The sequence below is a fragment of the Argopecten irradians genome, chromosome 14, assembly GCF_041381155.1.
Source record: "Argopecten irradians isolate NY chromosome 14, Ai_NY, whole genome shotgun sequence".
Classification (NCBI taxonomy): Eukaryota; Metazoa; Mollusca; class Bivalvia; order Pectinida; family Pectinidae; genus Argopecten; species Argopecten irradians.
Window position 1 is genome coordinate 12,013,816 of NC_091147.1, and position 14,217 is coordinate 12,028,032.

Here is a 14,217-nt window from a genome sequence, read left to right on the forward strand (position 1 = left end):
ATTATTTTTATAATATTATCATTCCCGGAATTACATAATGACCTCGTTTCCCGGTATTTTTAGCAGCCTTATACTTAAAATGCTTGCACCATACCTCACTGAGCAGAACAATTATACACAGAGAGAAACAATTTCCTGGTTGATAACATGAAACATGTCCAAAGCGGTACAGAGTCGTTTAACTCGCGTCTTTCATGTTAGTGTTTTAACAAATTTCGTGTTACTAGCTGCATTAGTTGTACTATATATAGTTCGTCAGACAGTCAACAATCGGTCGCCACCGGACGCAACAGCGGCGCCGGAAATTGGCGCCCAAACAGAAATTGCGGGGCAAATATGTCTGCCGTGTGACTTCCGGGGAAAGGAGACAGTTGCTACGCTGTATGAGTTTGTACTGAAGACTGAAGACAATGATACCCTTTGTTGTTTACAGTCTGACGACCGTCTCCAGGAAGTTATCCTACAGGTGAGTGGATCAGGAGGATATAAAACATTACCCTAACAACTCAAAACATGTATCGAGGATAATTGTATACATTGCTGATACATTTAATAAAGAGATTGTCGACATTTAAAATGTTTCTGAAAATAGTCATCAGATTTAAAATAAATTATGAGTTTCTTATAGTCTACATGTAAATTAAACTATGTTGATATGCTCACCATTAAGCCTTGATACAGTATAACCGCTTATGTCTTACCTAGATCCCAGTCAATTTCGGCATAAAGGTATGGTATTTTACTTCTTGTACAAATTCAACATTTTTTTTAATAATTTAAATTTTATTTTATTTACACTAAACGTTTTGTTTAGTTTACGCTCTATGTGTTTGCACTTGTATAGCTAGAAGATCGCAACAGATACGGACGGCGTCCTAATCAAGACGAGCGTAAGTTTCCATTTTATTCACATGTCTTGATCTTTTGTATTTCTATATCATGAATTTCAAACTAAACTTTCTTATAGCTAAAATTGAAGTACACATCTTACCTTATATTTCCTGCATCACAGCATGCATTTCAACGTCTGGCAAAAATATTTGATATGACCAGCTACTAAGATTGATCTACTATAGTTATTATTTCCTTATTTTTTTTTTTTTTTTTTTTTACTTTATTTCTAAATATTGCTTTGATATTTGTGGATGGATTTAAAATCATCAAAACGCTGTCTTTAATTCCAGGGCCACTCCACTGGTGGACGGGGAGAAATTTCGCCGCACATCTTTACGCTAATGATATCCACCCTGGTCAAAGTAAGTACATTGTAGATCTCTCTCTAGGTCTCACTTCAGTTTATCCCTGATTATGCTAATAGCATGTTGATACGAAATTAAAAACAAATATATTTTGTAATGATTACTGTTATTTCCATAGATGTATCATGGAGCCTGCGGGACAGCAGTACCTCGTTCCTACGGAACCTGACATTGAGTACTGACGGGAGGAAGCTCTCTGTTCCTGCCATGGCAGGTGCAGGAATGTACTTCGTCTATGCTCTGTATACATTTGACTTCAGGACCGCCGCCACCACCGTTCCAGCCCCAACAGGTGTCCACAACATCTACAAGGATCGTCCCAGTATCATCAACAGTGAGAGGAAGAGGCTCTGGACCGCCAAGTTCGGAGGAGATACCACAGAGAGACGTCAGACAAGCTTCCTCTGTGGAATTATCCACCTGAACATGTATGATACCATAGAAACCGAGGCCATCTCATTCGTACCTGGACAAGATTGTACAACTAAATATATCGACAGATCGCCGTATTCTAACTATTTTGGAATGTTTAAACTATTAGATTTGTCATGACTCTCAAAATTGATGTTATTTTTTGTTTCCTTTGTATTGAAAAATCTGAATTCATTAAAAATAGGTATATACCGAATTTAGTTTTTTTTGTCTAAAACAGCTATATTTTAGAACTGGATCTTTTATTTTTTTTAAATCATTCAACTAATTTTAGTTCACATTCTAAAATTACATCAAATAAATGAGAGAAAGCGATAATGAATGCAGGTTTTTACTTTTACAAGACTTTTGCATTTTTCATTAAAGCAACATACAAAGAAAATAAGAACTCAATCATATTGGATATTTCATGCACTCACATATATAGCACCGAGTTATTGCAAATATTGAGACTACAGAAGTCGCCAACGTAATACAATTTATACTTTAAAACACAAATGTAAATAAATGTATATGGTTTTCGTTGATATCTTCTTTAAAATTTTCACATCTCTCAAGTTCACAAAATTAAAAATCAACATGCATTAAGATTTTAACGTCCACAGTTCATTATTATCAATTCGCCATCAGAAAGTACGGTGAGAGTGTTCCTCAGTCGACGGTACATTACAACTGCCACATTCAAATTTTGTTTTTTAACTCTTATAACGTAAACTGTGAGCGATAATGATTGTTCTATTTAAAACATCACTTGCAAATCTGAGAAAAGAACAAATAAAGGCAAAAATAACATTCAATCATAGAAATGAATATCACTGAAAATTAAAATAGGTCAGGCGTACGTTCTAAGGATTTCTGATCTCACATATCATTCGTGGTTTAGAACTGACAAAAGAAATGCATGTTCAGATACAGAATCTACTTACAATACTATGGAATATGTACATTTTTTGATTATGTGTAATTCGATAAATACATACTTGCATACGGTAGTTATACAAACTATACAACTTAAAATATATTTCAATATTTATTTTTTTATTGTTTACACCAATTTACAAAATATACATAATATTATAATTAGCCTAACTAACGATCAGAACTTATTATTGATTGGTTGAAATATTCAGAAATTGATATATCAATTAATTAAAAACCAAAAACAGTGAATGATTTATATACTAAACAGACAATTCAATAAGTTTAAACTGAGTTCATCAAAACATAATTTTGTTGCGGGTAGTATTAAAATGTTTTGATATCTTGTATGTATAATTATTTCTGGCATGAAGCAATGCATTGGTGCGTTATTGTTACGCATTGCACATTTAATGTATCGCTTTTTCTAACATTAGTCAACATTAGATCTAGCATTGTTATAAATAAAACCACGTAAAGATTACATTACATGTCATTGTTGCCTACATCGTATACACAGACATTACGTGTTAGCATGAAGTGTTCTATTTCTTATTCGCCGTAAAGATATTTTTAGAACATATTCGTGGAAATGCTTTATCTAAAATGAGATAAAAAGTCCGAAAGATTCGACCACCAAGTGCATATATTATCACGATGATCTAAGGTCAAGGTCAAAACTCTCGAGTACTTAGGAACATATTGTTAACATTGATTAGTGTGAACCCATTTCACTAACGTATAGATCTATAAGCGCACAGTCTTAATATAACGAGCTTTCGAAATATGATTATGAGTTCCATTTCTATGCTATATATACCCGTACATACCCGTATATACCTATGAGACTTAACAGAGCCTACCATGTCAGATTTGATTGCATGCGAGTCCGAATCCCTAGGATCCTGCCACAAGAGAAGTTTCGACTGTTATTCTGACCTTTTCAACTTCCTCATGCCTAATTGTACATTCAAACTTGTCTAGGATATGAAACTTCTTGGTGACGCAGAAATATAAATACACTGAGAGAAACAGTTTCCTGGGTGATAACATTAATCATGTCCAAAGCGGTACAGAGTCGTTTGACTCGCGTCTTTCAAATTAGTGTTTTAACAAATTTCGTGTTACTAGCTGCATTAGTTGTACTATATATATTTCGTTAGACAGTCAGCAATATGCATATTATGTACTACGGTATATATGAATAGGGACTATTTCGTGACCTTGACATTTGACGAGTCAATGGGTATAAAATAGTGGGAGATGATAACTGTACATCATAAACCGCTAATATGGCCGTTCCAGTTCCTCGGGATGAATGCAAGAAAACTAATGGCATATTCGTTTCTTTTGAGCGTTTAACGTTTATTACCGTTTTACTCTTGCTCCTTTTTTACCTGTGTGTGACAGTGGCTCTTCCAACACTAGTACCTAGCATTGTATCATCTTCTTCATTGGATATAATGGAACTTAAGAAGGTAAGTGGCATTATATATTCTCCTCAAATACTGACATTTAATTATGAATCGGTATGGTCTATAGTTTTTTGATAATATGCCAACATTCACGGTTACCTTCGACACTATCCCCGAGATTTAAAACCCCTATAGTAATCCCCGTGTTCGTTTGTATATCTACATGTCCGTCTGTTTGCCCACAATACGAGGGTTCCTCGATCCCAAAAAGACGTAAATAATGTATGATGCACCGTCGATCAAGTGTCCCGCATACTTTGACGTAATCTCATGATGTCACATTTACCAGAAAGTGGGACTTGTCGACGATATATGGTATTCTACCTCATCGGTTTATCGAAATCCCGTAATAGTTTCCAAATATTTTCTCCAGGCCATTAGTTTTAAACAGCAAACAGTATTTACCAAAGGAATTTTATTCTTTCAACAAGAATTCCTAGATGGCCGCAAAACTGTATACATGTACATTAAACCCCTGAAGGAGCCAACGTTTGTAACCTGCACGATGTCAATAAAATGTGATGAGTGTCCATACACATTTAGTGTTCAAGGATATATTCAAAACGCCTAAATTTCCCTCGACAATAAGAATGGTACAATTCCAAAGACAATTGGTATACTGGTACATTAGCTTTTAGGGACAATGAATATCTTGATTATAATTTTGAAGAGGTCACAAAATGTACAAAAATATCGACAGTTGCATTTAAATGAGTCAAAATGTAAATGAAGATCATCACAATTCAGTGAAAATTGAAATACAGAAATTTGTGAGGGCATTTAATTCCATATTTGGAAGAAATCTGAATAAATATTTTTTTTTACTTCAGCTATGTGTCAGCTTAACGGGTTAATTTCTAACAGATGTTAGTTTTACTAATCTAAATTGAGTTTGTATTAGAGAAAGTATCTGTCAACACAAAGCTCTGCAAATGACAAAAGTGCATTTAGCGTTGTTATCACCACAATGCAATTTGCACGGCCTTCACATTGTAAGTTACCTGGAAATGAGCCAACCTTCCTTCATACGGACGTAAACGCGGTCTCTCATACCTTTGTGACGTAAGATACAAAGAAAGAACAAAACAAGACACGCGATTCGTAACAGTACTAGGGACATGATTAAAATATTATGATATTATTCAATTCCCAAGATATGTTTTATAGTTATTTAAAGGTCCATAACATATATCGGATGGGGATAAACGGTCTAATACTTTAGTAAAACTGAATATTTCAATGTGTAAATATATACCAGCCTTTTTTAACCTATCATACACTTGTACTTGTTGTTCACATGGATTGTTAGGATACTACATGTTGCTGTTATTCATTTCAACAAGTATATGAAATGTTACTATGTCTTATTTAAATCTTAATAATGACTGCAGCTTACTTGATCGAATTAAGATTTTGGAGAATATTTTAATAGAGTAAAATATCAAAAGATAACATATCGTGCAACCGGATACGCCTAGAATTATTATATGTTAGGCTGCAGTGTGTTATAGAGTCAACGATATTTCATTTTTTGGTGGAAAAGTGTTACAAAACTTATCTAAAGTATCATAATTATTGATATATGTTTAAGGAATGCCACTGAATATAAATCATATAATGTTAGTAGATGCCTTTCCTGCATTATATCAACCATTTATGCATATCACCAAAGCGACATCAAGTTACAGTACTAAAGATAACAGTGAAGTTCAAGTTTCTAAAATCATATTTAAGTGAGTTAAACTTCCTCTTTGGGACATATGTGTCCCTGAGTGTATTTATATGATTAAACAATGTTCGCCTAGAATGCGGTGTGTGTCTCATTGAAATTTAATCAGATAAATAGATCTATTTATGAATAGGGGCTATTTCGTGACCTTGACATTTGACAAGTCAATGGGTATAAAATAGTGGGAGATGATACACTGTACATCATAAACCGCTAATATGGCCGTTCCAGTTCCTCGGGATGAATGCAAGCAAACTAATGGCATATTCGTTTCTTTTGAGCGTCTAACGTTAATTGCCGTTTTACTCTTGCTCTTTTTTTCCTTATGTGTGACAGTGGCTATTCATATACTAGTATCAAGTATTGTATCATCTTGTTCATTGGATATAATGGAATTTAAGAAGGTAAGTGGCATTATATATTCTCCTCAAATACTGACATTTAATTATGAGACGGTACGGTCTATAGTTTTAGGTCACCTGAGACGAAGTCTTTTGATGGAACCAGATACTCTTCATAGATAAAAAGGTCTCAAGGCTCTCTAAAAATGTGAATTATATGACTCTGAGGTCTCAGAGGGGAGGGGGTTAAGTTTACTATAGTTTATATAAGGAAAACACATTTTTGAGTATTAATTGGTCATTTATAATAGGAAATTATCCAAATGTTGTCAGAATTATCCCTAACAGTTGACCATTGCATCCTATTAACACATTTTCCATGACTGATCCCCAGGGGCTTAGGGGCGAGGCCAAAATGGGTCAAATAGGCCATAATGGGTCAATAAGGCCAAACATTCAAATACTTCTCTGAAATTCTGGAACTGGTAGAAAAAAATGTTAAAATATGGCCTTGGGATCTCAGATTTTCCTCTGGGGGAGGGGGTAAAATTTACTATAGTTTATATAGGAAAATCACATTTATGAACATTATTTGCTTATTTTTCATAAGAAATTAGTCAAAATGAGTTAGAATTATTAGCCTGAGATATCATTTTAGTAACGTCATATCCATATTGATCCTGGCCGACCCCCAGGGGCCAGAAGGCCGGGACCAGAATCGGTCAAAATGAATAACATTTCAAAAATCTTTCTTCTGAATTCACAGATTTGATGGAACCAAATACTCTTCATAGATTAAAAAGTCAAATTTATAAAATCACTGACTGACTTCAAGGGCCTGATAGGTCAATATATAGTGGTTATATGTCTTTGTTTCATCCTATATATGAACTCAGGTGACCGTTAAGGCCCATGGGCATCTTTTAGGATAATATGTCGGTACGGTCTATAGTTTTAGGTCACCTGAGACGAAGTCTTTTGATGGAACCAGATACTCTTCATAGATAAAAAGGTCTCAAGGCTCTCTAAAATGTGAATTATATGACTCTGGGGTCTCAGAGGGGAGGGGGTTAAGTTTACTATAGTTTATATAAGGAAAACACATTTTTGAGTATTAACTGGTCATTTATAATAGGAAATTATCCAAATGTTGTCAGAATTATCCCTAACAGTTGGCCATTGCATCCTATTAACACATTTTCCATGACTGATCACCAGGGGCTTAGGGGCGGGGCCAAAATGGGTCAAATAGGCCATAATGGGTCAATAAGGCCAAACATTCAAATACTTCTCTGAAATTCTGGAACTGGTAGAAAAAAATGTTAAAAAATGGCCTTGGGATCTCAGATTTTCCCCTGGGGGAGGGGGTAAAATTTACTATAGTTTATATAGGAAAAAACACATTTATGAACATTATTTGCTTATTTTTCATAAGAAATTAGTCAAAATGAGTTAGAATTATTAGCCTGAGATATCATTTTAGTAACGTCATATCCATATTGATCCTGGCCGACCCCCAGGGGCCAGAAGGCCGGGACCAAAATCGGTCAAAATGGATAACATTTCAAAAATCTTTCTTCTGAATTCACAGATTTGATGGAACCAGATACTCTTCATAGATTAAAAAGTCAAATGTATTAAATCACTGACTGACTTCAAGGGCCTAATGGGTCAATATATAGTGGTTATATGTCTTTGTTTCATCCTATATATGAACTCAGGTGACCATTACGGCCCATGGGCATCTTTTTGGATAATATGTCAACATTCACGGTTACCTTCGACACCATCCCCGAGATATAAAACCCCTATAGTAATCCCCGTGTTCGTTTGTATATCTACATGTCCGTCTGTTGGCCCATAATACGAAGGTTCCTCGATCCCAAAAAGACGAAAATCATGTATGATGCACCGTCGATCAAGTGTCCCGCATAGTTTGACGTGATTTCATGATGCCAATTCACCAGAAAGTGGGACTTGTCGACGTTACATCATACTTTACCACATCGGGTTATCGACATCCCATAATGATTTCCAGATATTTTCTCCAGAACGAATTGGCCATTGGTTTTAAAAAGCAGATAGTATTTACTAAAAGAGTTTTATTTTTCCACAAGAATTCCTAGATGGCCGCAATACTGTATACATGAAACCCCAGAAGGGGTCACAATTTGTATCTTGCACGATGTCAATAAAATGCGATGACTGTCCATTCACATTAAGTGTTCAAGGATATATTCAAAACACCAATTTGGCAATTTGTCTTAAAACTGCACATGGTTATTACAGATAGTATGTACTTTTTTAGAGGTATAATAGGTTTCTAAATTTCCATTAACATTAGAAATGGTACAATTCCAAAGAAAATTGGTATACTGGTACATTAGCTTGTAGAGACAACAGATATCTTGATTATGATTTTGAAGAGGTCACGAAATGTCAAAATAGCGACGGTTGCATCTAAATGAGTCAAAATGTAAAAGAAGATCATCAAATTAAGTGAAAATTGAAATACAGAAATTTGTGAGGGCATTTAATGCCATATTTGGAAGAAATCTGAATAAATAAGTCAATGAGTTGGGTTCACCAGTTTTTTACTTCAGCTATGTGTCAGCTTAGCGGATTAATTTCAAACAGATGTTAGTTTTACTAATCTAAATTGAATTTGTATTAGAGAAAGTATCTGTCAACACAAAGCTCTGCAAATGACCAAAGTGCATTTAGTGTTGTTATCACCATAATGCAATTTGCACCGACTCTTGTAACGGCCTTCACATTGTAAGTTACCTGGAAATGAGCCAACCTTCTTTCATACGGACGTAAACGCGGTCTCTCATACCTTTGTGACGTAAGATACAAAGAAAGAACAAAACAAGACACGCGATTCGTAACAGTACTAGGGACATGATTAAAATATTATGATATTATTCAATTCCCAAGATATATTTTGTAGTTATATAAAGGTCGATAACAGATATCGGATGGGGATAAACGGTCTAATACTTTAGTAATACTGAATATTTCAATGTGTAAATATATACCAGCCTTTTTTAACCTATCATACACTTGTACTTGTTGTTCACATGGATTGTAAGGATACTACATGTTGATTGTTATTCATTCCAACAAGTATATAAAATGTTATTATGTCTTATTTAAATCGTAATAATGACTGCAGCTTACTTGATCGAATTAAGATTTTGGAGAATATTTTAATAGAGTAAAATATCAAAAGATAACATATCGTGCAACGGATACGCCTATAATTATTATATGTTAGGACTGCAGTGTGTTATAGAGTCAACGATATTTCATTTTTGGTGGAAAAGTGCTACAAAACTTATCTCAAGTATCATAAGTATTGATATATGTTTAAGGAATGCCACTGAATATAAATCATATGATGTTATTAGATGCGTTTACTGCAGTAGATCAACTTTTCATGTATATCACCAAAGAGACAGCAAGTTACTACAGATATCAGTGAAGCTCAAGTTTCTAAAATCATATTTAAGTGAGTTAAACTTCCTCTTTGGGACATATATTTCCCTGAGTGTATTTATATGATTAAACAATGTTCGCCTAGAATGCGACGTATGTCTCATTGGAATTAAATAGATCTATTTTTGAATAGGGGCAATTTTTTGACCTTGACATTTGACAAGTCAATGGGTATAAAATAGTGGGAGATGATACACTTTACATCATAAACCGCTAATATGGCCGTTCCAGTTCCTCGGGATGAATGCAAGAAAACTAATGGCATAATCGTTTCTTTTGAGCGTCTAACGTTAATTGCCGTTTTACTCTTGCTCTTTTTTTCCTTATGTGTGACAGTGGCTATTCATATACTAGTATCAAGTATTGTATCATCTTGTTGATTGGATATAATGGAATTTAAGAAGGTAAGTGGCATTATATATTCTCCTCAAATACTGACATTTAATTATGAGACGGTACGGTCTATAGTTTTAGGTCACCTGAGACGAAGTCTTTTGATGGAACCAGATACTCTTCATAGATGAAAAGGTCTCAAGGCTCTCTAAAAATGTGAATTATATGACTCTGGGGTCTCAGAGGGGAGGGGGTTAAGTTTACTATAGTTTATATAAGGAAAACACATTTTTGAGTATTAATTGGTCATTTATAACAGGAAATTATCCAAATGTTGTCAGAATTATCCCTAACAGTTGGCCATTGCATCCTATTAACACATTTTCCATGACTGACTCCAGGGCTTAGGGGCGGGGCCAAAATGGGTCAAATAGGCCATAATGGGTCAATAAGGCCAAACATTCAAATACTTCTCTGAAATTCTGGAACTGGTAGAAAAAAATGTTAAAAAAATGGCCTTGGATCTTAGATTTTCCCCTGGGGGAGGGGGTAAAATTTACTATAGTTTATATAGGAAAATCACATTTATGAACATTATTTGCTTATTTTTTCATAAGAAATTAGTCAAAATGAGTTAGAATTATTAGCCTGAGATATCATTTTAGTAACGTCATATCCATATTGATCCTGGCCGACCCCCAGGGGCCAGAAGGCCGGGACCAGAATCGGTCAAAATGAATAACATTTCAAAAATCTTTCTTCTGAATTCACAGATTTGATGGAACCAGATACTCTTCATAGATTAAAAAGTCAAATGTATTAAATCACTGACTGACTTCAAGGGCCTGATAGGTCAATATATAGTGGTTATATGTCTTTGTTTCATCCTATATATGAACTCAGGTGACCGTTAAGGCCCATGGGCATCTTTTAGGATAATATGTCGGTACGGTCTATAGTTTTAGGTCACCTGAGACGAAGTCTTTTTTGATGGAACCAGATACTCTTCATAGATAAAAAGGTCTCAAGGGCTCTCTAAAATGTGAATTATATGAGTCTGGGGTCTCAGAGGGGAGGGGGTTAAGTTTACTATAGTTTATATAATGAAAACACATTTTTGAGTATTAATTGATCATTTAATAAATAGGAAATTATCCAAATGTTGTCAGAATTATCCTTACAGTTGGCCATAGAAATCCTATTCACACATTTTCTCCAAGACTGCTCACCAGGGGCTTAGGGGCTGGGGCCAAAATGGGTCAAATAGGCAAGAATGGGTAAATAAGAGCACAAACATTCCAAAAAACTTCCTCCTCTGAATTCTGAACCTGGTAGAAAAAAATGTTAAAAAATAATGGCCTTGGGATATCAAGCCTTTTCCCCTGGGGGAGGGGAGTAAAATTTCTACTTATCCAGTTCATAATAGGAAAAACAACACATTCTATGAACATTAATTACTTATTATATTTCATAAGAAATAATTCCAAAATGCGTTAGACTCTATCGAGCCTAGACGAAACTCGCTATCAATTTATTAGCTAACGGGTCTTCATCCCTTATTGATCCTAGAGCCGACCCCATGGGGCCCAGAAGGCCGGGACCAAAATCGGTCAAAATGGATAACATTTCAAAAATCTTTCTTCTGAATTTCACAGATTTGATGGAACCAGATACTCTTCATAGATTAAAAAGTCAAATGTATTAAATCACTGACTGACTTCAAGGCCTAATGGGTCAATATATAGTGGTTATATGTCTTTGTTTCATCCTATATATGAACTCAGGTGACCATTACGGCCCATGGGCATCTTTTTGGATAATATGTCAACATTCACGGTTACCTTCGACACCATCCCCGAGATATAAAAACCCCTATAGTAATCCCCGTGTTCGTTTGTATATCTACATGTCCGTCTGTTGGCCCATAATACGAAGGGTTCCTCGATCCCAAAAAGACGAAAATCATGTATGATGCACCGTCGATCAAGTGTCCCGCATAGTTTGACGTGATTTCATGATGCCAATTCACCAGAAAGTGGGACTTGTCGACGTTACATCATACTTTACCACATCGGGTTATCGACATCCCATAATGATTTCCAGATATTTTCTCCAGAACGAATTGGCCATTGGTTTTAAAAAGCAGATAGTATTTACTAAAAGAGTTTTTATTTTTCCACAAGAATTCCTAGATGGCCGCAATACTGTATACATGAAACCCCAGAAGGGGTCAACATTTGTATCTTGCACGATGTCAATAAAATGCGATGACTGTCCATTCACATTAAGTGTTCAAGGATATATTCAAAACACCAATTTGGCAATTTGTCTTAAAACTGCACATGGTTATTACAGATAGTATGTACTTTTTTAGAGGTATAATAGGTTTCTAAATTTCCATTAACATTAGAAATGGTACAATTCCAAAGAAAATTGGTATACTGGTACATTAGCTTGTAGAGACAACAGATATCTTGATTATGATTTTGAAGAGGTCACGAAATGTCAAAATAGCGACGGTTGCATCTAAATGAGTCAAAATGTAAAAGAAGATCATCAAATTAAGTGAAAATTGAAATACAGAAATTTGTGAGGGCATTTAATGCCATATTTGGAAGAAATCTGAATAAATAAGTCAATGAGTTGGGTTCACCAGTTTTTTTACTTCAGCTATGTGTCAGCTTAGCGGATTAATTTCAAACAGATGTTAGTTTTACTAATCTAAATTGAATTTGTATTAGAGAAAGTATCTGTCAACACAAAGCTCTGCAAATGACCAAAGTGCATTTAGTGTTGTTATCACCATAATGCAATTTGCACCGACTCTTGTAACGGCCTTCACATTGTAAGTTACCTGGAAATGAGCCAACCTTCTTTCATACGGACGTAAACGCGGTCTCTCATACCTTTGTGACGTAAGATACAAACAAAGAACAAAACAAGACACGGGATTCGTAATAGTACGAGGGACATGTTTGAAAATGTGTATAATGTTATTCAATGCCCAAGATATATTTTGAAGTTATATATAAAGGTCGATAACAGATATCGGATGGGGATAAACGGTATAATACTTTAGTAATACTGAATATTTCAATGTGTAAATATATACCAGCCTTTTTTAACCTATCATACACTTGTACTTGTTGTTCACATGGATTGTAAGGATACTACATGTTGATTGTTATTCATTCCAACAAGTATATAAAATGTTATTATGTCTTATTTAAATCGTAATAATGACTGCAGCTTACTTGATCGAATTAAGATTTTGGAGAATATTTTAATAGAGTAAAATATCAAAAGATAACATATCGTGCAACCGGATACGCCTATAATTATTATATGTTAGGACTGCAGTGTGTTATAGAGTCAACGATATTTCATTTTTGGTGGAAAAGTGCTACAAAACTTATCTCAAGTATCATAAGTATTGATATATGTTTAAGGAATGCCACTGAATATAAATCATATGATGTTAGTAGATGCGTTTACTGCAGTAGATCAACTTTTCATGTATATCACCAAAGAGACAGCAAGTTACTACAGATATCAGTGAAGCTCAAGTTTCTAAAATCATATTTAAGTGAGTTAAACTTCCTCTTTGGGACATATATTTCCCTGAGTGTATTTATATGATTAAACAATGTTCGCCTAGAATGCGGCGTATGTCTCATTGGAATTAAATAGATCTATTTTTGAATAGGGGCAATTTTTTGACCTTGACATTTGACAAGTCAATGGGTATAAAATAGTGGGAGATGATACACTGTACATCATAAACCGCTAATATGGCCGTTCCAGTTCCTCGGGATGAATGCAAGCAAACTAATGGCATAATCGTTTCTTTTGAGCGTCTAACGTTAATTGCCGTTTTACTCTTGCTCTTTTTTTCCTTATGTGTGACAGTGGCTATTCATATACTAGTATCAAGTATTGTATCATCTTGTTGATTGGATATAATGGAATTTAAGAAGGTAAGTGGCATTATATATTCTCCTCAAATACTGACATTTAATTATGAGACGGTACGGTCTATAGTTTTAGGTCACCTGAGACGAAGTCTTTTGATGGAACCAGATACTCTTCATAGATGAAAAGGTCTCAAGGCTCTCTAAAAATGTGAATTATATGACTCTGGGGTCTCAGAGGGGAGGGGGTTAAGTTTACTATAGTTTATATAAGGAAAACACATTTTTGAGTATTAATTGGTCATTTATAATAGGAAA

The 14,217-nt window shown here is 34.7% G+C and overlaps 1 protein-coding gene across 1 annotated transcript; it reads left to right on the top strand.

Annotated features, from left to right (window-relative positions):
- Positions 1 to 80: 80 nt before the first annotated feature.
- On the top strand, positions 81 to 1,820 carry LOC138307560 (uncharacterized). The gene is made up of 4 exons (XM_069248362.1): positions 81 to 466; positions 845 to 890; positions 1,185 to 1,256; positions 1,378 to 1,820. Exons 1-4 carry the CDS (start codon positions 155 to 157, stop codon positions 1,809 to 1,811), a joined length of 864 nt encoding a protein of 287 aa, XP_069104463.1. The 5' UTR covers positions 81 to 154; the 3' UTR covers positions 1,812 to 1,820.
- Positions 1,821 to 14,217: the final 12,397 nt, after the last annotated feature.

Bases quoted from the DNA above. Each gene is read 5' to 3' on its own strand.
- LOC138307560 (XM_069248362.1), top strand. From the start codon at position 155: ATGTCCAAAGCGGTACAGAGTCGTTTAACTCGCGTCTTTCATGTTAGT. The intron at 467-844 runs GTGAGTGGATCA...GCACTTGTATAG, and splicing joins TCCAGGAAGTTATCCTACAG to CTAGAAGATCGCAACAGATA. The intron at 891-1,184 runs GTAAGTTTCCAT...CTTTAATTCCAG, and splicing joins GCGTCCTAATCAAGACGAGC to GGCCACTCCACTGGTGGACG.